Source organism: Falco punctatus (genome assembly GCF_963210335.1).
Source record: "Falco punctatus genome assembly, chromosome: 3".
Lineage (NCBI taxonomy): Eukaryota > Metazoa > Chordata > Aves > Falconiformes > Falconidae > Falco > Falco punctatus.
The window spans coordinates 50,412,652-50,439,842 of record NC_137582.1 but is presented as its reverse complement, the minus strand read 5'-3'; the positions used below and the strand labels follow the sequence as shown (position 1 = coordinate 50,439,842).

At 37.9% G+C, this 27,191-nt stretch overlaps 1 protein-coding gene and 1 long non-coding RNA gene across 2 annotated transcripts in view; one reads left to right on the top strand and one right to left on the bottom strand.

Moving 5' to 3' along the window:
- PPDPFL (pancreatic progenitor cell differentiation and proliferation factor like) overlaps positions 1 to 27,184 on the top strand; it is a 37,117-nt gene extending 9,933 nt beyond the window's left edge. Inside the window, exon 4 of the mRNA XM_080381519.1 lies at positions 26,399 to 27,184. Coding sequence (XP_080237645.1) covers positions 26,399 to 26,402 — 4 coding nt within the window. The 3' untranslated portion in view covers positions 26,403 to 27,184. The remainder of the gene's footprint in view (positions 1 to 26,398) is intronic.
- Positions 429 to 26,389, bottom strand: LOC308061491. Its single transcript, XR_013927253.1, has 2 exons — positions 20,179 to 26,389; positions 429 to 20,141 (listed from the first exon to the last, which is right to left on the bottom strand). It is a non-coding gene; the product is annotated as an uncharacterized lncRNA (long non-coding RNA).
- Positions 27,185 to 27,191: the final 7 nt, after the last annotated feature.

The following is a 27,191-nucleotide window of genomic DNA, read 5'->3' as shown; positions in this document are numbered from 1 at the left end:
CAAAACATTTTGATTGGCCATAATAATGACTGTTACAAGGAGATGTAGTGTGCAGAATAAGCTGAATTTAACATTAACCTGCAATATCAGATATATCAAGCATTTTACTAATATTTGAGGAAGCAACACTGACTAACGCAGTAAATAGCATATGGGGGCTTGTTTCTCCCTTCCTGTCAATGAACAGCACTAGCAGCGGTGTTAGACTCTACTTAGACCAGAGCTATCAAATGGGTAAACTGAGAGGAGGTAAGGAGGATGAATAAACCAAACTCTCACTGGCTGATGCAGATTGTCAGAAAGAAAATCTGCAGGCTCATCTGGGGTCCAGACCTGACAAATTTCTTGTCGCAAAACTAGTGGATGTTGTTCACCATTTTACACTAAGAAAGCCGGGCTTTTTTTTTTATTATTATTTTTTTTCCTGACCTGACAAATGCTTTAGCTATAGGGACTGAAATCTCTAATGAGCTGAAAATTCTTGGGCAAATGGATGCTGAGAGAGTGATGCTGTTAGTTTTTAGGTCCTGAGAATTTCTCTTTGAAACCTAGCTACATACATTATTATGATTTTGATATGCATTAACTATAAAATAATGCAAATTCATTACCTGAAGTTACTTTTTATTTACATGATTCACAGTATAAGGAATGACTATGCAGTTTATGGCAGATATATGTAAGGATGTATTTTTAGCAGGATTTCAGCTACTTTTGTTATCCATATAGTTGATGAAAGGGATCCACTTTCAGAGTGAACAAACAAAGTGTATTTTTGCAGTGTCTTTTCAGGACTGAAAAAACTGTTGAGTTGAAAGCGAAGTCCAGTTAGTAAATCTCACTTTCATTTCCCTCATGTGGAGGACTGACCTAGAAAGACCACTGCTTATATTTGGCTGCTGAAATACTGTACTACAAATACAGGATGAGGAGTTCATCTCACGTAGCTCCTTATTTCCAAGAAATCCAAGTGCCACTAGTATTACATAAGTCACCCAGGACACTAGGGTTGAAGTTACTGTGCTGAGGCTTGCTTAGCACTGCTGTATTAGTTGGCAAGCCAATTCAACATTTATTTCAAGTGTATGAAGGAGAAGCAGGTTCATGAATAGATAATAAAGAAGGCATACATTGTCTGAATGCATTAGTTCAAAACCAGTGTTCTTAAAATACTGTTGTATTGAAAGCATGCATTTGAAGATCTTAGATTATTCAGTTTGCAAGTCAACACGTTCTGTGCATTACACTTGTATTGAATTATTATGCCTCAGCTAAATAAAGGTCCTCATCCCTAATGCTTGACTTTTATGAGCCTCGTACAGTAATGTGTGTAAAGGCACATGGGAGAGAAGGAGAGAAAGAATTCTTTGTACTTTCAGTGTTTAATGAACAGCACGGTTTTTGGGTCATCTCAAAGAGTAGGCACAATTTGAGCAGTAAAAGCAAAAGCAAAATCACTCTTTTGAGAACGTTCTTTTGAGACTTACCAAGATTTCCTTTAGCATTGCCTAATTGGCCCTGCTTTCTGACACAGCATGAAATGAGGACACAAAGAGCTCTCAACTTGCGGTGTGGTGTGGTAACTTCTTTCATGAGTTGTACATTAAAAAATAAAGATCGCAACATGTACAGTCAGTATTTAAAGATATGGAAAACCAGAAATGTTTGAGAGGGGAGAGACAGGAGCAGAGATGGTGGAATATAACCCCCTCTGACTTCAGTTTGCTGCTTCCTTCTGTAGTTTTCTGAAAATTCTGAAGTGACTATTTGTTATCAAATTGATTTTTTCAATGTTGTAACTATTCTACTTTTGCCAGTCAAGACTCTGACTGGACAGGAATGGGAATACCTAACATCAGTGATTTGTAACATACGGGGTCTCAAAGCTGGAATTAAAACCTGACATCAGTAAGTAAAAGCTTTTTCTTTCAATAACAGGTAAAATGTTATTGCAAAGCCTATATTAATATAAGGCTAAAGCAAAAATATTACATCTTGCCAAATGCAAAAAATAATATTACTGGAACTGATTAGAAACTTAATACACATATATGCATTATAATGCTCATTAAAAACCATTATATGTATTTATTGAACTAGAAACCTTTTCCCCGAAATTAGAATTAGTATATTATTGTATGCAACACAGTGTTTAGCATTTCCATAGAAACTTAGTTGCATACACTTTTTTGGCTGTGTAATCTTAAAACTGTATTGGCATCTTTTCTATCTTTCATATAAAATAGGTAATGCTGCATGATATTTAGTAAAGCAATCTGTTTCATTTCCCAGTTCCCTGTCTTCAGTCTCATATCAAAGCACCACTAATGATGCCTTTGCCTAATTAGTGGGGCCTGTACTAGAATAAGTTTATAATTGAGGATGCTGTGTAATTTCTGCAGGGAAAATTGTTTCTGAACGTACTGTACTCTTATAAAGCAGTTTTGCTTTTCCTAGCAGATTGCTTAATTTTTGTAAAAAGATGTACTTCCACGCACATTTTTGTGTGTACATATAAACTTACACTTAGGAATGGTTTTACTGCATATTTTAAAATTGCTTTTATTTTTAAAATCTAACAGTAATAATATTAAAATTAGTACATTTTATATTCATTATAATGCTTATGGAAGCATTAAAATATCATTTAACTAGAGCTGAGCTTCAGACTGAAATAAAACTTTACATGATACAATTTTCCAGGTGGTTTATCTTTTAGGCACCATAGTTAATGACACAGCTTTTGTAACAGCTGCTACTAAGCCAGTTGAAAATATACAAAATATATCTTCTGTTTTACTGATCAGGTGGTGTATTAAAATAATTGTCCTCATTTACTGGATGAAGTTTCCTGGCCTGTTTTATGGACTATGTCCTCACAGACCCACTGGATTCAGAATCATGAATCTGAACTCAGTTGTGGCGGTTCTACCAAAGACATGTTACTTTAGTTTTTAATGATCGATTAAGCAGGCTTGTGCATATATTATGTCATCCTCCTTTCATATCTGTCTCAGATTCCCCTGTGGCTGAGGGATCTGCCAATAAATTAAATGACCTCTCAGTAAATCAAGTAGAATCAGCAATTCCAGACATGTTCCCAATGTTATGCATGACTCTTTTCTAAAATATACACTGAACATTCTAGTAAAAGCTGCAGTGTTACCTGCAGAAGTAGCAATGATCTTAAGTCATAGGAACATAGGTTAGAAAAACTGGTGTCTGTGTCAAAGTAAATAACATCAGCTCTGCTGGCCCAAGATATTCTCTCATTCTCTTACCTGATGGTAACAGCCTGTGTCTTACAACACGATAAACCTCAGTTATCAAAGCTTTGTCTTGTGCTTTGCTGAAGATTGAATGTTACTTCCATAAAATCATTATTCTGATTATAGTAATAACAATAATAAAGCACTCGCTTCTAGCCTACTTTAAGAGGTTTGTCCTATAAAGCAGCGTATTTCAGAAAAGATAAATCATCGTGGTGGAATTCTGTATTAAAGCATTTTTTAAACTTTAATTTTTCTCTGGCTTAAAGATACATTTATTCTTGATCATATAATTTGCCCTTACATTTACCACCGACAAGTTTGCCCTTACTTCTTATACAGTTAATATATTTAGGACAATTCAGCAAAAATGAAAATCAGTGAGGTTGCAAAGGCACTGAATGTTGCTAGAAGTCTTTTATAATGGGATTTTCTTTTATTGCTGGATCTAGGACTCAAGAGTTTCACCTGCTGGCCTGAACACTGCTTCATAGTGGGAAGAGGATTAACAGGTACAATGACTAAGTGAAACAGCAGTCCCTGGGATACACTATTCAGTATAGTGTGTTGATGTATATTTATTTTTAGTAGTATAATGTGTCATTACTCTTATCTTTTTATATATAGGCTCTATCGTTTTCCTTTTAGAATTAATGCAATGTGGATGTGGGTATTTTGTTTATTGAGCCCTTGTAATTCCTTACATCAGTTTTGGAGCTTGCATGCTTACAAATGCTGCAGGGGTGTCTGGTTCTTATGAAAATACATCACTGAGGAGCCTACATGCCATTTTCAAATACTGCAGGTGTTATAAATGGAAGTGAGAACAGTAGCTAATTTAAATAACTTCCCATTGCTAAGCCATCTCCCACCCTAAAAGGATTCTAAAGCACATTACATTCAGAAGACTGTACTCCTGACCATCTCTGCAGGAACAGTTTCTATTAACTTTAACAAATATCTTGTCTATGCACAATCTGATACTTCTGCAGTAATGACACATTAGGACACTCCACCCAGGATGTTAATCAATATATTTAGGCATACAAATTGGGCTAGTTGCCCATCAGTGGGAGTTGTCTTGAGGCAATTTCTACAACAGTTCAAAACTTCCATCTGGAGGGCTCTTGTAACCAGCTCCTGTAACTATGATTCAGATACTTATATGTGAAAGTTTAGTTGTTTTCAAGTTGGTCCATTGCCTCAAGCTGATCCATTATCTCACCCCCGCAGATGACTGATGGCTGGCTGGGGAGTTCCTGAACTGCTCAAGGAATTAAGTGTGCACTGGACATGCATATGGGCACAGCACCGGTACACAGGTACACTGCAGTTATAACTTAAGAGCAAATTTTGTTTTCATACTTAGAACTCACTTTCAACTTAAGCCCCATATCCACAGCCTGAGTATTCAGAGAGACCATATTATCAAAATGAATTATAAATATTAGGATATAGTTGCAGTAAAATTGTTCTTTGAATTTTTTTAGACACATTTCTACGAGTTTGACAAAAGCGAGCTTCAGGGTCAACATCTCTTGAAAGACTTGATAGGTGGAAATACTGTTAATTGGACAAGACAAATATGTATGGGCTGATAGTTCTGGTTTCCGTGAATGGTAAATAAGTGACAAAAAAGAAAAAAAGAAAGAAAAAATATAAGTATTTATGTATTTCAAAGACATCAAGACCATGGAAAGAGAGATATTAGCTCATTAAAAACTGTGCAACAACAGAAAATAATGGATTTATTTAATGAGGATCTTCTGACCTAAGAAATGTAAAGCTTTATACTAATTCACAGATTGCTGCTGGAAATTAATAGCTTGCTTGCATATAAAACATTTAGAGATAGCAATGTTGATGAAGTGGGGGAAAAAGCCCTAGCAGGGAGGCAGCTAAGGAGTCAACCAATTTCCACATTTCTAGCTTACACAAACCACCTGTCTTCAGGAAAAAGGGATTAACATTGGACAGTAACAATGATTGTCATTTGCATAGTTTTGTTTTTGAAATGAGAAAGCTAAAGTTGTTCAAACCTAGTGAACACAAGAGCATAACAACTGCTCTTAAACTGTGAAGCAGCTCCTCAGGGCTCCATCAGCACTTACTCAAGAATTAGAGTGTTACAAACATGGCAGATGTATAACAGCTGGCTTGCAGCATGTGGCTTGATATTAGCGTAGAAATGGACCATGCCTGAACCAGGTCCAAAGTACAACTCACATTAACTTGTTTATTTAGGGTGTGTAGGCTATGTTGTTGCATTCTGGTTCCAATTCTTTAGGCAGTAAAAACTTGCACTTTTTCATTAGAAGTATTTATAGTGGGTTTGAATATGGTAGTGTTCTATTAGAATACTGTAATTTTCAGAATTGTAGTTCTGTTATGCCTCCTGAGATGAAATTCCTGACTGATTATCTCAAAATTATAATTTGCTTTAGAAATTCCAGTTTTACTTAACTGAACTTCTCGTGATTATGAATCTGATTAATACTAGTCCATGGTAACTTGTTTTAAATCTGAAGCTACTTTAACTTATGAAAAAGAGAGTGAAGCATACCCCAAAAGCCCTGAAGATGTGTAAGCCTGTGCTATGCCTGTGAAAAGTAATATTCTCAGCCTTTGCTCTTGTGCGTGACTGAAGAGACTGAAGAGGATTAGACATACTTTAAATCTTCTGCCAAATACTTGAGATCAGAGTATTTTTGAATTGTCTGTACATGCAAAGAACAATTATTCTGGTTAAGCCCAGGGTATGATGCCTGCTGTAAAATGGACCTTTTCTATTATTGATAATACCGTTGGGGTTTCTTTAAGCTAGATTGTTTAGGACTCCTTGAAAACTGTGAGAGAGCCCTCCTAGAAAAAATTGCATAAATTAACATGGAATCCAAACCACTTTTATATGTCCAAAATATGGTAATTATTTTTTTTTTTAGAAAAATATCAGATGAAACAATTTGGGGTTTTTTTTGGTGAAAACTCATTCTCATAAAATGTCAGTGGTTAGGATTATCAGGTCTAATATTAACACATTCTATTTTTACTTAGCGTCTCTTGTTCTGACTAGAAAAAATTACTTTAGGCCAGACAAACATAACTTGACTTTCATCCTTTCTCCCATTTCCCTTTCGAATGCCTACTCAAATACTTCAAAAAATTATAATCACTCCACTAAGAAAAGTTAACTTTGTTCCAGCCTCCTTTCTCTGCCTTTCTTTGATTTTCAGTTTTTGGAAAAGTTTTCCAAAGATTTTGTGTTGTTCCTAAAAAGAAACAGATGCATTTCTAAAACATCTCTTCCTCTCACCTCCTTGACAAAAATCTAGTTTAAGAAGAAAGCAAATGGATCCATCATTTGTTGGTGGCTTTCTTGTGTTCAAGGTGTGAAGCCAGAAATAGCTTATCATTTTATGGGAATTTGAAAATCTGAAGATCTGTAAACCTAAACTTTTCTTTCTGAAAAAAGATCTGATGCACTTCTGCTCCTAGAAATAGGTTTTGGCACCCACCCACCTGCATCCACCCCCCATAAGAAAGCCTTTACCCACAATTTTTTAGCACTCACACAACTAATCCTGACAACTTTTACCAAACAAGGTATGGAGCAGCAGACCTTATGATTAATTTATAAGTTGCTGTTGTGGTGGGTTTTTTCCTAATGTTAGTTGGAATTAGAGCCCTTACAGACAACAAAAGAACCCCCCCTTTATTTTATTTTAAGCTAGTTTCAAAACAGGTTCCTAATTAAATGACTTTGCTTTTTTCTCAACTTGACTTGCTATGTCAGGTAAAAAGCTGTGGGTATCCAGATTACAGCTAATGAAGTATATTTTAGAAACAATTCTGACTATCATTTATATTTTGCTTCAGAGTCCTAGTCCAGACTCCAGGCTTCAGTACTGTATTCAGCCCTAAGTGAAATCGCTAAATCTGAAAGTCTCCACCACCTGTCCTTTGTCAGAGACTACTAGCCTCAGCTCAAGCTAAAAGAAGTTATTATACATGAATGAACTGAGAGAAGTTAATTTTCCACAGGCTTGAATATTACAATATTTATTAGAAGTATAAAAAACATTACTTGTAGAGCATTCTACAGGAATTAAAAAAAAAAAAAAAAGCACCAAAGCTTTATTATTCATGAAGAACCTAAAATCACCTATACACATATTAGAAATACATAGTATAAGTTAACTGGTTCTTTCTAAGTCTTGAAGGCCACCTCCTTTGAAACATTCATATCTGACAGGTTGTAATCTTTTGGGGCAGTTCCATAATACTGGCTTTAAAGTCCCTCCTCCCCGCAGTGAACTCATAAATTAAAGCAAGAAACAAGGGTTTAAACTATTTGTCATCAGCTGTTCATGCTTTTTATTTATTTATCTATCTATTTATTTAATTAATTATTACTATTTATTGCCTTCAGAAACTTCTGAAATAATAATCATCACTTAATTAAAACAAAATTTTGCTCTATCATACCTTGCATATATACACAATCACTGTGCAATATTCATTAAGCTTTGTGAAAAGAAATATCTCATTTGCACATAAAGAAAGAGCTTGTATGGTTTAATTAAAAAAACCCTGTTGGTATAATTTAACTCAGTGAGATCATTACTGAGCTAGGAAAGTTCCTGAATTAAATATACTGTGATGTTTATGCATGTATTTATTCAGATAGACCACTATATGAATAATGATCAGGAGTCATTATTAGGAATCCCCCGTAGAGGAAGCAATCACTAATACTGAGTTTATATATATCACAGTTCCTCTACAGGTGGATGAATTAAGCCATGGGAAGGACAGCTTAGTGTGTGTGCCAGAGTGTGTACATGTGAACATTGAGGTGGTTAGGTGGGAAGAAGCATGGGGATGTGGAAAGGAATCTGCAACAAGGATCACACACAGTCAAGCTTCCAAGCTGATGAAAAGACAGATGCTTCTATGGACCCTGTGGGGATGTTATTTCCTGCAACCCCAAATGCCTCTGAAAGCTGCTGGACTGAGATTAAGTTTGGAGCAACCTGTAAGGGCCCACTGGCTATGAAAAATGTATGTGTTCCCAAAGCATTTTATTTTGATCTGCCAATAGATCAGAAACTTGCTGCACTTAGAAAGCTTTTCTATCTTTTGACATGTTCTTAAGAAAAATAGCAGACAGATTCCTCTCAAGGCTTTGGCTGAATTTAAGTCCTGTCACAAAGTATTTAACTTTTTTTCCAGGATATTATTTACTTTAATTTCAGATATACCCTTTGTGAGATAGCCATAAATCATAGGTCCACATGTTTAGTCCTGAATACTTAAACCTATGCATCTTAAAATACATACAGGTCATTGATCTGCCATTTAGAGGTCTGCCCCCAAAATTCTAATGTCTGTTCCTTCAGAGAGATCTCTCTCGTGGTCTGTCTGCCACTGAAAAGCACAATTAAGGTACTATTGAAGGTTAAATAATAGTAGTGTCAATAACATCTCCTATAAATGAGTGAGAAATTGTTTCTGCAGAGTGCTCAAGCACTATAATGAACTGTAGGGAAGAAATACTTAGCTCTTTAAATGAGCTTTGGGAGCACTGGAGTATTAGCTATTAGGAACTGAATTTACCTTAAACTTGTCTTCACCCATCCATGTAGATTCATATCATGAAAGCTAAAAAGTCCAGAGCTAAAGGTGGAAAATGGACCCATTCAAACTGCAGAAATTTCTTCTTTCTCATGATCCGCCTGCATCTCTCTCTTCACAGGCAAAGAGAACCATTGTGAGACTCGTGACAGCCAGGGTATAGAGCAGAAAAAGTTGAAAGCTCTCATCTTTCATTTACCTGCTAGATGGCAAGTATTGCCATCTAACTCAGGGTGATGACTGCTACACCTCCTCTCAACAATCGCCAGAGTTGCAGGAAGCAATGACACGTTAAAGCTAGACTATCAGAGGGGACTGAAGGTCATTCCTCACTGTCCAGAGGAGTGTATTTGTGGTAAAGACATTTTCATATGGTCAGCAATTTGAACTTACATTGTCTTTTTTATTATAGAGACTCCACACACCTGTTCTGGATAGGTGCTGCATGGGAAGTGTTGCTGTGCTTTTTCTGCTTTTGTACCTATGCATAAAAAGACATTATTTAGCACTAGACACTTTAACATTCAGTTTTGCTCTGTAGTAAGACTATAGAATTTTGGCTGACATCAATAGGAGTTGCATACTGCACAGGCAAAACTGTGCTCAGTCTGCGTAATGTCAAGGAAATTACATTTATTCAGAACTTTCTTGTGCTGCTAATTAAGTCCTGGGTCATTTAAAACTGAATTGTTAAAAGTAGACATAGGCATCTGATACATATTTCCACCTGGGTTGACGGGATATTGGATGTAGCAAATCAAAGTGCTTTCTGCTTTTAATACACATTTTCACGTGTTCATGTTCCATTGTTCCCCTTGCTCCAAAAAAACAATCTTAATCATTATTTGCTTTGTATTCCATAACTATCCTTGGCAGCAACAATCTTTTAAATCTATCATCACCAAAAGCAGGGAAGATACTTTTTTTTCCTTGTATGAGAGCTAGATAGATACTGTCATAAAAAAGTTCCCAAAGTGAAAGTTTTGCTAAAGAAAAAAGAATTCACAGGAAGAATTCAGTAACAAGTTAGCTCTAAACAACGATTTCATGATCAGACTCCAAGGGCCTAAATTTAGCTTTGCCTACACTGATCTGAATTGGTGAAAGGCTACTGTACCCTTTAAGGCATCAGGGTATTTGAAGAAATAAACATATCCAACTAATCTTTGCTTATTACAAGGGTTTATATTCTAATTTTAAGCACTACTTTCTTCTGTTTAAACAACAGCAATGAATTATACAGATATTATATTATGTAAGGCACAGGTACTTTTAAGTCTCATTAAATTCAAACCAAACAAATTACTAGTTTTGCATATGATCATTTTGTATGTCACCTTTTGAAGTGGTTATTGAAATAGAGCTTTTCTAAGTAATCTGATTTTCAATTTATTTTGCTTGATTATTAAGTACAGCTAGCAATATGGTCACACAAAAAGATTTTAAAAGAAACTAAAATTGAATTGAGCCTTGCATATGTTTCTTCAGGTGCTCAAACTGTTTGGTATATTCCTGAGAACTATCTTCATTATGCATTCACTATTTGAACATCATTTGAGAGTATTTGTTCCTCCTCTTGTTGAAAGCATCTGCTGCTGCTGCTACAGGCATGATTTAAATTTATTGTCCCTGTAATCAAATACATTTTAATATGCTAATTTTGATGTTGTATCTGGGCACTCTAAAATATGTTTATTCCTGTGTCTTTAAACTTAGAATTTAATTTATACTGACAGTATTACTTTCATAAGGAAATTTAATGTTCCAGTGCCCTGTAGAATGTTTTAATACCTAGTTTAAAGACTTGATAGCCATTAGAGAACCAGAGGCTTTTCTCTGATGCTATATTCTGCAGAAAAAAGGTGATAATTTGCCTCTGTAATACTTCTGAATGAACCAAATAAAGATTTTTATCTTGAGTACACATAATTATAATATGTAGGCATCATTGCAGAAAAACAGTTTAGTCCATTAGAATGTGAAACCAGTACTTACACTTGTTTGTTATACTACAATAGAAGAATGGGAAGAAAACAATACATTGGCATAGACATTTATCTTTTTAGTTAAAAATGTCTCAGATTTTCATTTCAGAATACACAGTGGACCAAAGGAGAAATGCTTTCAAACCACCAGTAACATAGTAACCTTGCATTGTATTGTAGTTAAAAGCTGAGGTAAAACTGATAGCAGAGATACTGTTGCAGTGCATCTGCCCAGTTTAGGTTTACCTTCTGTTGTACACAGTAAGGTCCCGTTGAAAAGCAGGTCCACAGTAAAGATTTTTTTAACTTACTTGTGATGTTGAGCTTTAATAAAGCATGATGTTATCTTTAGGATTAGCCAGGAGGTACATCCCACCCTGTACAACACAGATCACACCTCTGTGATATTTATGTAGTTTTGCTCCTTCTTGGCTTGATTATGAGACAGTCCAGGTAGATATGAAAAGCTACAGCCTTAAGAAAAGTGGAAATAGAACATGATGTGTGAGTAACTGCTAAGAAAATGATGGCACACTTTTTCTTTGCTCACTAGCTGATCTTACAGTACCTTATAAAGCTTCTAAAGGACTAATGGATTCTGACAGGTAATAAGGAAAACTTCAGCCCTTTCCTTGTCCAAGTGCAAAATACTATTCTTTACTGAAGCTTTTAAAAGCATGGTCTATAATGAGTCATCAAGACAAAAACCACTCACACAAAGCAAGAAGCCACAAGAGGCTGCTGTATAAGACTGCTTCTTCAAGCAGTGGTTAATAATGTGATTAGCATAGCCAAAATTAATATTTGGCAGCTGAAGCACAAGCAAAGTTACAATGCTGTATCTATTCTGAATCTGGATAACTTTTTATATCAGCTAGAGACTATAGCAAAATAAATTACTCATGGTTTCCATTTTGGTACTGAATGTACTTCATTCATTAAGTACTCAGGTATTCAGAAAAAATATGCCGATGAAAGCACTTTACATATACACAGATAGCACTCTTGGAGGAAATGCTTTGCATCCGGAAGAAGAGCTGAATTAGCATATCTGCAAGACAGGGAAAAGTGACAGATTGCTTTCTATAAAGGAATCACAAAACTCACACTGCCAACTGGTTTGTATGCTACAGCAGTATTGATCCAGAAGCCACGTCACAATCAATCAGACTCTCAGAGGACCATGAAAGAATTGCAAATGCTTAAGTTAACTAAGCACACAGTAAAAAGTTTTATTGAAGTAAAAAGTGACTGTTTTCAGCTGCAGATAACTACCACCTATGTTTTACCTTAGCTTGCTTGAAAAAAATCATTATGTGAGCTTAATAACAATACAGAGATCATAAACCAGCTCACTAAGGGTGCTGTTTTTTCATAGTAACATCAAGTCACATCAGAGTAACAAAATGTGCCAAAACAAATCTCATAAGCCATTATTTAATTATGTCTTACTCAGAGTAATAAACCTCTTTACACCAGTTGTACACTGAAAATCAAGGTGCAAGACCATTGGCTACTAATGCAGATCAGCAATATACATGCCTGTGTGTCTGCTCCTCTGTCTTTGGATTACTGTTTGCTCCGTGGACACCACCTTTACTGGTACTAGGACTTCCTTCGCATGAGAGACATAAAGAGCCCCATGCTGAGGTTGCTGTAACTTGCTGGAAATGCCTGCTATTATCTATGCCTCTGCCTGGTCCCATCAGTGTAGACTTACTGATGTTTTCTGTTATTCTCTCCCCCTCTCACCCCCTCCCATCTTGTTTTATTATGCCAAGAGCAGGCTTGGGCACATGCCCCATCACTCTGTGCAGCAACCTATCTCCACACAGTATTCTGGTATGAACAAGTCAGTTTTTTGTAAGTGGTAAGTGCTCTGGAGTCTTTGTCTCTTCTTGTTCCCACATATTTGATCTGATTTTTGTCAAGTGGGGATGAGTTGCAGGTCATAGGAAGTATCTTGCTATTAATCCTTCCATACCTGTCTATTCACATGTGCCTTCTCTATTGAAACTTGTAATATTATTTTTAGTGAAACATGCATATTTTTGTTTGATACCTTTAATCAACATCTTACCTTTCAGATGCAAATTTACTAGAAAGTGAAGCTCTGCTTTAGGTTGTGTATATTCCAGACTGTAAGGAAATAAAATTCCAACTGCAGTTTCTAGGAGAAAGTTCTCATCTATAGGCTGCCCTCAAAAAATGGTTATGCAAAATCCTTTCCTGGACATTTTCAAAACTAGACATTGCCTGATATATTGTTGTAAACTAATTTTAAAAGTCCTCTAGAAATAAATTTTCTAAGATTTGATTCACCCTAGCAGATTTGTACCATCATCTAAGGTTTTTCCATGCTTCCTGTCAGGAGCTGGTCTGCAGATCAAGGTCTTACCTGAGAGTATAGACGTATTTCAAAGACTTACCAGAAATAATGTGACCTAATTCAAAGCCTCAGACACTGATGTGTGTAAACTTTCATTATTGCAACAGTAAACTTTCATTAAATGTACATTAATAGAACAGCTCTGCTAAGAAGGATAGCATGTTTCTTATAAGCAGGTGTAACCTGAATAAAAGCAAAATGCTATTAATGTGTGTTTGAGTCCTTAAAGGGATTTGTTGTTCAAATTCATCATGGAGGAATTACATTTGCCTTTGAATATATCATTTAATATAATCTAATGTATGAGAATTGTTTGTTGAAATACTTGTCTACATTGTTAAGTGTTGCATGCAGAGTGATATACACAGCAACACCATTAACAAGAACTGCACTCCTATGTGCAATTTCCCTGTGAGGTCTTAACTAGCTCTGGTTTAAATAGCCGAAACACTTCACTTTCTGAAAATTAACACAGGACGTATGTGGAATACGTTTTAAGAAGCTGCAAATCACTGAGAGCTAGATGATGACTCAAATGGTAAGAAAGAAATGAAAGCTTACTTCATGTCTGTAAGGAGTCTTACTCAAATTTGGGTTTAGGTGTGTGCCTCCCAGGAGCAGCATTTACTGGTCAGAGTAGCTGTGCAAGCATGCTAATCCACTGATCTTTTACTGTTATTGTAGTAAAGTGAATCTTATGATGCTTAAAACAGTGATGACCAAGGTCTTCTGTGTAGCTCAGTATCTGAAACAAATTTCAGCCATTTCTACTAAGGTGACAGAGTTGTTATGAAACAGAAAGATGGTACATCAACTGCATAGCCCAGGAGGAAAGAAACTGCTAGTGCACTACTCGGCCAGCTTCTAGAGTAGCTTTAGGAGCCACAGAATAGCTGGTCAGAAACTGGATAGAAGCAATCAGGCAAGAGAAATGAAGCCAGTGACAGGAAAATAAGATTTAGTGAGCCAGTATTACCTTCCTGCCTATCAGATCATTTGACCTTCTTTACAGACTTTGAGGTATAGCATGATGCATTAAGTTATTTCTTAAATCGGGATAACCCAGCAAACAATACAAAACAGGAAAAACCCCTGAAACTTTATTTGATAACACTATGGGGGATGGCTTCCACTGTGATCTTCAGGGAAGTCAGTTATTTCCTGTAGGTAACCATAACTAGGTTACATGGAAAAGAACATCAGGCAATCCCTGGGAAAAAAAACCAACAAAAGAACCACCTGGCAATGTCAGGAATTTGGAACAGTATTACCCATCCACTGATTAAAAAAAAAATAATATGGAAATGTGCATACTGGGAGTGAACTGTGATGGGGTACAGAAGACCAGCCTTTCAGATGGTACAGGGATATGACATAGCATTTCACAGTATCTGTTTCTCATTCAGCAGAAAGTCTTGCTATGTTTTCCCTCACAAGTGCAGGTTTTCATGTCTGAAATACAGATTTGGTGCTCAGAACCACAGGAATATTTTTTGCCTCACTATGTAAACAAACTAGACAAACTAAGAAATGTGCAGTGAGCCAAGAGATAAAGGAAGTTGAAAATGGTGATAAAGCAGTAATGCTGTTGTTTTATATTGTATGTCCAGTTTATTAAAAATAATACGTGCCTGTTGAAAATCATCCCCCCTCTGCTCCTGCTAACACTTGACACAAAGACTAAGCATAAAGCTTTGCCTGAAAATGTTCAAAACTTGGCCATTGCCTTTCCCTGTGAAAGCAAAAAAACTCAGCTTCAGCTCTTACTCAATTATTTTTTCCCTGTGTCAGCTGACAGATCATTTCCTTAAAGAACTCTCCTCCCTTGGTCTTATTCCCATTTCTAAGAGCTCATATCTTCTGTTTTAAAAATACAGTTTGCCTGCAAGTGGCTGTGACTAACATCTTTATTATGGGACTGAAAAAAAAAATCTGAAAGGGGAGAGAGAAAGACACTGCAGATCAAATGTGTTTGTACTAAGTCTTATCAGCCTTGCACTTAGGGCCATTTCACACATTTGCTGCTTCTCTGCAACAGAGAAAACAGCTCTTGGCAATGACCTTTTTGAATCTGTGGCGTATCTGAAATGTGCAGTGGAGCATAGCATTTCTCACCAGTAACATTTTTTCCTACTCTCAAATGGTTCCTGTCACTGTTTTACTCCTTCTGGGCATACCTGGCACTTCTTGCTCTCACACACTCACACTCTCTCCCTCTCTCTCTCACACACACATGGTCTGTAAGAATTATAAATGATCTTCTGCAAACTCGCAGGCTATTTTCTAACTTGGAATTCACAAGTAAATACTGGAAATCATTATTCCCTAGCAAGCTTTTGCACCTCTTTGTATCTCTGGTGGGTTAGGACTCCTTCAGGAACAGTTCTTCAAAAGGATGTCCTCTGATCTACCCATTCTGGAGAGATGTACACTTCTACAGTAACAGTGGCAGTGAACGTTTCCCTTGTGCTCTATGGCACTTCCTCTAACATTGAGCAAATATGCATGCTCAGGAAACAAACAGCACCTAAGAGCCCGAGTAATTGCAAAATTATCTGTAATGGAAATATTTTCAAACAATATATTGTGACTAAAAACTCTCTAATGTATGAATTTCTGTTTGGAAAATAGTGTGCTGCAGGATTGCTACTACAGTCTAAACAAGACACCGTAGAAATGCTGAAATGAGTCTCATAATCTTACCAGATATGTAATACAACCAGAAGCTTCTCCAGTTTTGTTTGAAAGAGGTAGTCTAAGGAATAATTAATGGTGCTACACTGTGATCTACAGTTCTGCATAAAGTAATTTATTCATTTCAAGTTTGCAAGGTAAGACCAAGGGCCAGTGAAACTGATGAGTGTAACACTGACATTTATAAGCCATTTAACTTATCTATTACTTGAAGTAGTCCATAACTTATTTTATGGAGTCTCTCACTCCCTTCATAATTTATGCATGGAAAGTAATACTAAATATTCTGTCTAGGGCAAGAACAGCAGAATATTTCAGGTCTGTTAAGATAGGGTTAATGATAAAACATTGTCCTGCTACAGCATCCATGATTCTGCCTACAAGGCTATACTCCCTGACAATTGTGCTGTATAATCCCAAGAGTGCCTTTGGATGCACCTTTCTGACCCAGATGGAAAATCAAGTGGAAGACCTGATCTTTCACTTCACCTTGCCTGCATCCCCGGAGGCAGGTTGGAGTACCCTGTCTGGAGGATATCTGGCTGTGCCAGTGTGCACCCTGCAGTGCACTGCGCAGTGTTTATGCCCCCATAGCCTCATGCCCTGCCAGGTGCTCTGTACCCCTCCATGCAGATGTCCCTTCCAAATGTGGCACATTTTTATTTTTCTCACATCTGTTTGTGTACAGTACCCTAAACACAGTAATCAAGAGTCTGTTTGAATTTACATATCTTTATATTAAAAAGGGAAGGATGAAACAGAGAGGTGAGCATGTAACCTATTCTTTGAGAAAAAATGGAGTTACTCTGGCTGTATTTACCCCAATAAATCAGTATATCTTCAGGTTTGACCAGCTGGAATGAACAAATGAATCCTTTTCATGTAGTGTTGAGCTGGCCTGAGTTTTAATTTTCAAGAGGTTTTTCAACCCACCGTTGAATTAGCAAGCATTTAGCAGACACAGTCAAATTTCAAGCTCCCTTTGCTGTCATAGAAATTTGGTCTGTGCTTAGCATTATTTGTTTATGGCAGGTTTAGTTCCACAGAAGACTTCATTCCTCATCATCCGAGTTGCAATGGCATCAACAGGATTGACACGGGATACTAATTCCAGCTCCTGTTTGACAGAGCCTGGAAGTCAGTGAGAGGCTCGCATACCAAACAGCACAGACGTTACAAAACCATGCAGACAGCATCACCGCTGAGCTGAGCCCAGCTTCCTGATCACTCACACTGCTGGCTGCCATCTAAGCTCCAGCTTTGAGGGACCATCTAGGCTCTAGCTCTGAGGGAACCAGCTGCCTCTCCAGATAAGGAAAACCAGGACGGCTCATATTCCAGTGGTGTCTCTACTGACAGTATGGCTGCAATTGTCTCCAGGCACTTAATTCTATGACCTTGAGTCTGAAACCAAGCAGTTACCACAGAAGATACAGATGTAGGCAGTTACTTAGTAGGAGGCAAGGGATCGCTTTACCAATAAATGTTTTATCTTTTCTTATATGAACATGTACACCAGTTGGTTTGTGCCCATTTCTAATACATCATTGATAAGCAGCTGTTACTTTTTGCAGCACAGGAATGTCAGACAAGCACTAGGAGTGTCAATGCTTGCCAGGGTAGATCTTGCCAACAGATTAGAATTTAATTTTACCTCTGTGTGTTGCTTTTCATCAATGCCCACGAAAGTATCAGATCTATGGGGGAGGAAGGCAGATCAAGCACACACCAGCGCCAGTGCTAAGTGTGATTGCATCTGCACCCTAATAATACAGAGAACTGATAAAAAAGGAGCAGACTGTTGTAACAAATGATTGACATTTTGATGAATTTGGAATGTAACACAAGCTTCAAATACATAAGTACACTAGTTGAGCTCTGCAGCATCAAATGGAACATTAAAGCTGAAATCTCTCAACAGATGCAAACCTCTTTAAATGAAACATGCAAACACCTACAAACATACTCTGATTTTTATCTTACAAGGCAAATACAATTAATTTGTCTCTAGAAATTATATATTGATCTTACATAAAACCTCTAGATAACGTGGAGGATGATTTCAATGATCCTATGTGCTCATCAGGGCTTAGACAATCACAATAACCATTTTTTATTAAGGAAATGGGGAGAAAAGCTACAGAGAAAATCTTTTTTATTATTCTTTATGGGTGGAAAGTTTGTGTTTAAATTAAAGACTGAAAAGAAGCATTTTAAGAGACAGAAATAATCCAATGTAAATTAAAGATGGACTAAAAATGGATAAAACAGAGCATGTACTGTCAGGGAAGAAGAAACACTGCAAGTGACATTAACGATTTCTTAAAATGGACTGAAAATTAGGACTTCATTCAACACAGTCTTCTGAGGCTTTGATGCCTGCAGATCTCAATCTGTAGAGGACTGGAAGAAAGGTGGCTTCAAAGAGCAGTCTTCAGTCTCTTACCTTTAACCCTGTGGAAAACTCAGCATGTCTGGGGAGTAAAGAAACACTCCAGTGTGTTTTCCAGAAAGTCAGCAAAAGCTGAAATCCAGTTCCTCAAATCTTCGTAACATAAAGGGCCTGGGAGGCAGCGGTACATGGTCTTTGGCCAAGAGCTGAGTACAACACAAACTGCTTGACTCTGTTGAGCTGTGCCATGGAGTACCAATGGACAGGAGACCAACAGTAGAAACTGCTGGAAAGATATACTGCTATCTTGCTGTGGGCTGCTTTCATTGGTGTCTGATGCTGACAACTGGATGCGAAAGCCCTCAGCTGATGGTGCATTTGTGTGTGCACAGGCACGTGTGTATTTTTCTAGACACAGATGATCCTTTGCTTTGGACCACTTTAGAAATTGAGCTTTGCAGTGTCAACTTGTTCCATGTTCCTCTCCTCCTGGTCCCAGGACTAATTTCCTGACATTGAGCACTCAGCTCACTCCCTCCAGAAACAATACAACATTTTGTCAGTATCTTCATTACGTCTCTGGTATCTAAGTAGGCAGGTCATTGTGGTCTGGCCATTCCTGTAATACAATTATGGGGAAAAAACTAAGTAGGTCTGAAGGTAGAAGTATACTTCTACTGGTGAAGCCTAGAAGTAGGCTATGTGTTTTGAATTAGCAGTTTAAAATTCAGTCACATGTGCAAAGTTGTAGAAAACACACAGAAATATTATCTACTGCTTTTGAAAACTGGTATTTTGATTAAGACTTGAGAGTATTTTTGCAGAGGCAAAATTGTATTAAAAGGCAGTGCTTGTTTTGGCAGAACATAGCACAATTTAATAATCTCCGTCAGACCACTAAGAACAATAATTTGCAATTAATCTATTCTGTTGAATAACTACAAATACATAAAATTGTGTAAAACATTAAACAACTCTAAATTCCATTTAATCATTTTCACGTTTAAAAATATCTGAAAATTTATGACTCATTAACAAACATCTAGCATACTGGGAATGAGTGCAGGAACAAGCTCCTTTCAAATAGCAGTATATAACTATATAGCTCTAGCATGGCTTAACATTGATACTAGCAGGGTGGAGACCCCCCTGCTGCCACCCCCGCCTCCCCAGCTAGCCCACCTGCGTGACTGTTTTAGTTACTTGCTTTACCAGGGAAATGGGAGGAATCTGTGCATGACCCTCTGCCTTGTGCTGCTGTGACTTTGATGCTGAATCTGGCCAGATCTAGGAAGCAGAAGTTGTGCTTTCATAGTTTCTTTTCGATCCTGCTATTTCCTGGATGATGTTAGCCTCTTTCATATCTGGTTTGGCCTCAGAGTTTCTGGTCCTGGGAGGTGAAGACCCTCCCCTCCTACAGGATGTTTCCATACACGCTCTGGTCACTCATGCTTCCCATTGCTGGGCATACAGTAAACACACAGATTGGTACTGATTCTCTGTGAGTGTAAGCTTGTGCTTGTTTTTCCGTGGTTGTTTTGATATAATTTTTTTTTCTCCCAAAGTGTCTGTTGTTTGGAGACTGGCTGGGTATCAGTCTGTCTGTGGGTGGTGCTGAGAGATTTTTTTCTTTCCTTCAACTATTAAGCTGCCTTTATCTAGACACATGAGTTTTCCAACTTTCAGGCTTCCTATTTTCTCCACTGTCCTGCTGCAGAGTGGGACGTGGAAGGTGAGCAAGCAGCTCTGTAGGTGTTTGGCTGCTGTCTGGGATCAACCTACCCAATCCAACCCTGGCTGCTGTCTGGGATCAACCTACCCAATCCAACCCAGGTGCACCTTGCACTTGCCTTTGTTGAAGAAGTTCATGAGGACCATATCTCTCCAGGTCTCTCTGAATCACAGCCCTGCCCAGCAGCTTTAAGGCTGTGAATCTTATGGAAAGCTTAAGATAGATTTGTACGGTCAGACTTGTTATTAACAACTTTTTGCAAATAAATAATTCAGAAAGATCAATAAATTAACTGAAAGACACATAAAATGTGTCCAGTAAAAGAAAAACATGGAAGTTTGAAATAATTGTGGAACAAGTGAGATATATAGTTCAAAAAATAATGAGAGTAACATCTTCCATGTAACGAACAAATAAATTTTCTCAAGACTATAAATTCTTGGCATTAGCCACCTTAAACCAATACCTAAGCCGTTGTCTGAAATAAGATTAAATAGAAAATAAAGCTATAAATTTAAATATTTTAGAGTTGTTTTTCAAGTGAGTTACCTCTTATTTATTAAGGGTATCTGAGAATTACTCCTTATTTAAGAAATGGTGTTATATGATTTGGTATCCATGGTAGGTGTGACTTCGATTGATGGTTCCTTTCCTGTTGTCATGGGGAAGAAACGGTACTCTAAAACTTGAAGGAATTAGCTTTTTTTTTGCTTTGATCAGCTCGTTGTATCTGGTAGAGGGAAACAAGAAGGTCATTCTTCAAAATCCTCATTTGTAGCAGATGACATGGTAGTTTGAAGAAGATTTTCATGTAGCATGAACTGAAACATGCTGTAGCATGTGATCACTGTTTTGATAAAAAAAGCTCCCTCTAGTTTTGGCATTAATATAATCACTGTTTTGGACCATTCTCTAGAAAATGAAGCTCTCAATGATTTCACTAAAACTAATATACCATGAATTGCAAAACTGCCCACACAATAATGAGTTATCTAATGTGGTTTAACTCTAAAAGAATTTTTGCTTTCTTGGTTAAAATGGAACATGCACACCTTCAGGCTCAGAAATGCTGTCCCTTTGCAGGTCAGGTTTACCAGGTTGACACAGGAATGGCTAGAAGGAAAAAAGGATAGCAGCGTATGAAAAATTAAACTGACGTTTATTCCAGGACTGTGCTGGAGACAGTTTTGGCTAGTTTAGAGGATATCAAAAATCTTAGTGGGTTCCTGACTATTAAACAAGCTCTTAAATGTGACTTGTCAAGATGTACCCCCTGCTGCCACTTTCTTAGAGGGAACTTCACTGCCCTTGTTTGTGATTCTTCTTCTCCACCCAGAGTTTTCCTCTTGCAACTGGAAGTCAGTATTGCTGTAGAAATGTGTCCAGCATGCTTCAGATAGAGTTGATGACTGAAATTGGTAATTCTGCAGTTTATTTGTACCTGATACCAAAGTAGGGTATGATAAGGCTGGCTGGAATACAGATATACTTGCTCTGGTCTTGCCTTCTGCTGCGCAGATGTACCCTCTGAATATAAATTTTCCAGAGCAGTACCATGACTTGCAAGAAAAGCAAATTACGCGTTATTTTGCATTTACTTGTAAATGGCAATGACTGTCAATACAGGCTATAGAGGTCTACGACTGGTTCAAATACCATTAAAATAGTGGTTTACTATAATTATTATCTACAACTTCCACATTAAAGAAAGCCAATACAAACACGGTCACCTACCTCTACAGGTGAGTATGATCCTTGCTCTAGTGATCTAGTGAAAATATAAACACTTACTCACCTCACTCTTCCCAGAGAAGTTTAAGGTTTGAAGGCTCAGCCCTCAGTGTATCAGGGAAGTGTGTCTGAGTAAGTGGGTGCACAGCTGGGATGCAGACATCGGAGAGCCTCCAACACACTGCACAAACTACAGCCCATGAGAAACTGTGCACTCATTCATCTATTTTGATCTATTTAGTACCTAGACTGAAGAAGTCCCTTCCCTTATAAACATTGTTGGAGCTTTAACTGAAGCTCTGGTAATTCTAGCACTGAGCATCTATGAGACATCTCAAATGCATACAGACACATATTTAAACACGTCTCAACCTTGGAAGAAATTAAATTTTATTCAGAGATAAGTGAAGGGTTGACTGGATTCCTTTATGTTATCTATGCTCTACTTACAGAATTGTGACAATTTTGCAGTCTTATAGAAGATTATCTGTTAAAAGATTAGGGTTCAGACATGATGAAGAAGACAAAGTGAAACTCAAAAGCACTTACTTGTTTTACTGAAATGGGATTATTTATTTATCTATTTATTTTGCTGGTTACTAAGGTTTTGGGAGACCTTATTATAGATTTAATTTCCTTGTAAAAATCTTAGCAGTATATTTTAAGGGTTTTGCTATGAATGTGGGGTATCACCTTGTGATCCTACAAGAGCCAAGAAATGTTCTCAGTTAGAAAGTAATAAAGTGTTCTTGAATCACAGTTCAATATTTTAGTTAGGTTAAAGAAGCTCTCAATTTAAAACCTCCTAAAACAAATTTCTAGATTTGCAAGATGACATAGAGCATTAATCATTACCAGTCTTAGTTAAATTCCTGGGGAATACCATGACAATTCCTACAGGAGAAAAATGTGATAAGTTCCTTTCATCATTTTGGATCTTTATTCAGCACTTCTATGTGGGTTAATTTTATGATAGCAGCCTGTTAGCTTTATTCCTCCCGTGTAAAAAATCCAGTGTAAGCTTCACAAAATACTCAGTCTTCTTACATACTGAAAAAAATTTACTTTGTCCCTTACTCCTGCAGTTGTATATACTGGCTCCTTTTCAAAATGTATTTCATTATGTTTCGCTTTCAAAGCCATGAAGCGGCTATCTATTGATTTTGGTTTTCCTCTTTTTAAGTATACTAATGCTAATATTTTTCCCTTTATTGCAGCCTTAGAGGCTTCCTAGACCATTTGACTATTTACTTTTCCCACCATAGTATATCATAAAATATCAAATAAAGTTATTCTTTATGATCTTTATATCAGAATCTTCTAGCAGGCCTGTTATTAAATCACTGCCTTCTATTTTTCTTCCAGGAGTAGGCTAACACTTAACAATCACTTTAATTAGTACATGATCTAACTGCATAATTATCTCACTAGCTATAGATCCTCAGGTCAATGTTATGAAATATATTCGTAGCTAGATGGTCCTGGAAGATATCGATTGGACCTCATAGCATGCACTAGGTAAAGAGAGTATAACATCTCAAAAGGCCAGATTTTTTTGCAGTTAACTATTCTATTGTGCCTCTAAATAGAGTCTCCGAAGAACCATTTGAACCATTAATTCAGAGTCTCGGTGTCTTGGTATTGGAGGGGAAGGCTGGGATGGTCATGTAAAGAAAGCTACACTCAGCATACTGATTAGCTGAAGGTGCATTTGCTAGCTGATACTGCAGCATGCATAGTGGGCCTGCTAATCAAAACATCTCACCCATCTTTGCTTTTCTGTGCAAAATGATGCCAACATGGCAATTAGATTATCAAGTCCACTTAGTTTTAAATGAGGAAAGTATAATGACTTGTTTCACATTTCCCTCAGTAGGTTACCAGTTTTATCATGGACTTAATTACTTCCCAGTATGGGCAGAGGCAGTTGGTGGCTGAAAGAGAGTGGAAATGTACAAAACCTTGGCCATGTTGCTTCCATGTATTCTTCTCCCAGAGAAACATATGCAGATGACAGTGTGGACTCTGCAGGAGGGAGCAGTTTGGAGAATACTAGAACTATGTCATGTACAGAGGGGCAAATGCCACTAAAAGGGTGCCATGCATCACTAAAAGTAATTTCAGCACTGGGACAAGAAACAAAACAAAACAGTGAAATTCAGCAGTCCTACTGCATGGCTCAACTGGAGAAGGGGAATAGCAGTGATATACTTTAGACATGAGAAAGAACTTCTGTTGACACAGTGTAGACATCTGCAATGTAGACTGCAAGGGCAAAGATACTTCAGATGTGAAGTTCATGTCATGCCATTGCAGATGACATGGGTCAAAGGAACTTTAGGACTGGCGATTTTCCCAGTGAATATAAAGTTAGTTCAGATGACTAGCCCAGATAAAGATGGCTACATTGCAGATATCTAAAGTCAGAAAAGAGAAATTTCAATTGGGCTGAATGAAAAACAGGTTATGATGGAGTTCTGTGGGCTTTTCATGACTACAATGATATCCATAGTTTCAATAGATGGTAGTGGAAAATATACATGTAGGAAAAAAAGTTTTGGGTTTCTTTGTAGCAATTGCTTTGTGTAGATAATATACCAAGATAATACTGGAAACCCTTGTTAAATGTTGCTTCATGAAAATCTGGCAAGTAATTCCTAAGTCATAAAAAATGAAACACATAATGAGAACTTACAGTATGACTTGGCAGTTGAACAGGCTGAAAAAAAGAAAAAGATAAACTGAATTTTCATGTGTACTGAATTTCTTACATAATTTCTCATATTTCTGAGAATTACAGAAGATAGCTTAGAAGAAAAATATTTCAATATGAGAGTAGTTTATTCAGACACTAGTGAGACAAAATAGAAATCAGAAAAGAAGCTGGCTTTGTAGGTTTTAGTTTTTTAATGGAACAAAACCTGCAAAAGTCAAAGTATATCTGTAACAGTGACAACTGATAAAGGAAAATGAACTATGGGAAGTAGAATACTCTAACGGCAAAATCTACAGTTACTCACGAGTTTGCACTAAAAGGTGGAAAACCGAAATAAATCAAAGCTGGTATTAGAGAAGTGAAAGTGGGTATAATGTAAAAGGTAAAAAAGATAAAACTAAGAAACCTGCCTTTCCCAGATATTCCTGTAGGAGTTCAGTGACTGTACTGGATACTCAGCAGATGCTTAGCATTTTATTCATGCATAAGACAGGCTGAAGCTCTATCTACCATGATAACTCCTAGTATTCTGTTAATATCACATGCTTTGGTGATTCCCAGACAAGAAAACAATTAGATGCAAGTTGATTAACATAATATATCAGTGTAATGTTCTAATAAAGAAGGGGGAAGACATGGGAGAAGAAAATAACGAAGGTAATTATTTTGTGTATTAGTATATATAGGAATAGCTGGGAAGGGGGGCATTCTTGGTAGAGATTTAGAATCACACTTTCTTGTCAGGTAAAATGACTAGCATCTAAGTCAGTATCCCGGTTTTATACTGATGAGGTTGAGATCATGGATTAGGATTCGGAGTTAAGTTCAACATTGCCCAGTGTATTGGGTTTGCATGGCCAGGTTTTGGTAGCAGTGGGGCTACAGTGGTGGCTTCTGTGAGAAGCTGCCAGCAGCTTGCCCCATGTCTGACAGAGCCAGCGCCAGCCGGCTCCAAGATGGACCCACTGTTGGCCAGGGCCGAGCCCATCAATGACGGTGGTAGCGCCTCTGGGACAGCGTATTTAGCAAGGGGGAAAAAACCTGCCAGATTATTATTGAAGCCAGAGAGAGGAGTGAGCATATGTGAGAGCAACAGCCCTGCAGACCCCCAGGCCAGCGCAGAGGGAGGCAGGAGGGGCTCCAGGCCCCAGAGCAGAGGTTCCCCTGCAGCCCGTGGTGAAGACCACTGCGAGGCAGGCTGTGCCCCTCAGCCCATGGAGGTGTACAGTGGAGCAGATCCCCACCTGCAGCCTAGGGACAACCCCATGATGGAGGGGGTGGATGCCTTAAGGGAGCTGTGACCCTGTGGGAAGCCCACGCTGGAGCAGGCTCATGGCAGGACCTGTGGACTCATGGATAGAAAGGAGCCCATGCTGAAGCAGGTTTGCTGGCAGGACTTGTGACCCTATGGAAAGGACCCACACTGGAGCAGTTCATGAAAACTGTAGCCCACAGGAAGGGCTCATGTTGGAGATATCTGAGAACTGTCTCCCACGGGAGGGACCCCACGCTGGAGCAGGGCCCGAGTGTGAGGAGCCTCCCCCGAGGGGGCAGGAGCGGCAGAGGCAGCGTGTGACGGACTGACCCAGCCCCATCCCTGTCCCCCTGTGCCACCGGGAGGAGGAGGGAGGGAAATCAAGAGTGAAATTAAGGCCAGGAAGAAGAGAGGGGTGCAGGGAAGGTGTTTTTAAGTTTTGGTTTTATTTCTCATTATCCTGCTCAGATGCAAATGTTAATATATTAAACTAATTCCTCCAAGTCGAGTCTGTTTTGCTTGTGATGGTAACTGCTGAGTGATGTCCCTGTCCTTATGTTGACCCATGAACCTTTTGTTATATTTTCTCTCCCTTGTCCAGCTGAGGAGGAGGGTGACAGAGTGGCTTTGGTGAGCACCTGGCATCCAGCCAGGGTCAACGCAACACACCTGGATTTAGACACACAGGATAAAATCAGAACAGACTGCTTTACAGAAAGTCTTATAACTTAATTATGGAAAATCATACAAGTCTTTAGGCTATGCTCACCAGCTGTAAGAATCCCATCATTCCCTCTGAAAGGAAAAAATAAAGCTGTTTTTCATAATTGTGGAAGAACTGCAGACATTTTCAGACATTTCAGAAAATTGTCACTACCAAAAATTCCTTCCGTAATTATTCCAATTTCAGTATAGATCTCTTCTGCTGTTATCCTGACATTAGGTATATGTATGCTGTAGGACAAGGCCTCAAGGACAAGAGTCCAAGTACTGTTAGCCTGATGAATAGAGACGTGTTAGAACTTGTAGGGCACAAGCCCTGGGAACAAAGGAGCAAGCTAACTGCAGACTCTTGAGCCGTTGCAGTTGAGATGGCAACCAGACGGACAAAGAGGAATAAGTAGCCAGACAAGGGAACGGATAGTGCCGATAAGGAACTTTGCTAATCAAGAAAGTCACATAGGAAGAAACCTCCTAATCTTAGAATAGAAATTGTTGTTATGACAAGGTAAACTAATCAGTTTTTATTGTTTTAATGGTGTGTCTTAAATATCAACCAATCAGTGTTTTTTATGTCTAAGATATAACCAATCAGTGTGTAATATGTAGAAGGTAGAAGCATATATAATTGTAAGAAAATCACTAATAAACTGACAACTTGCTTGCATCAAGCT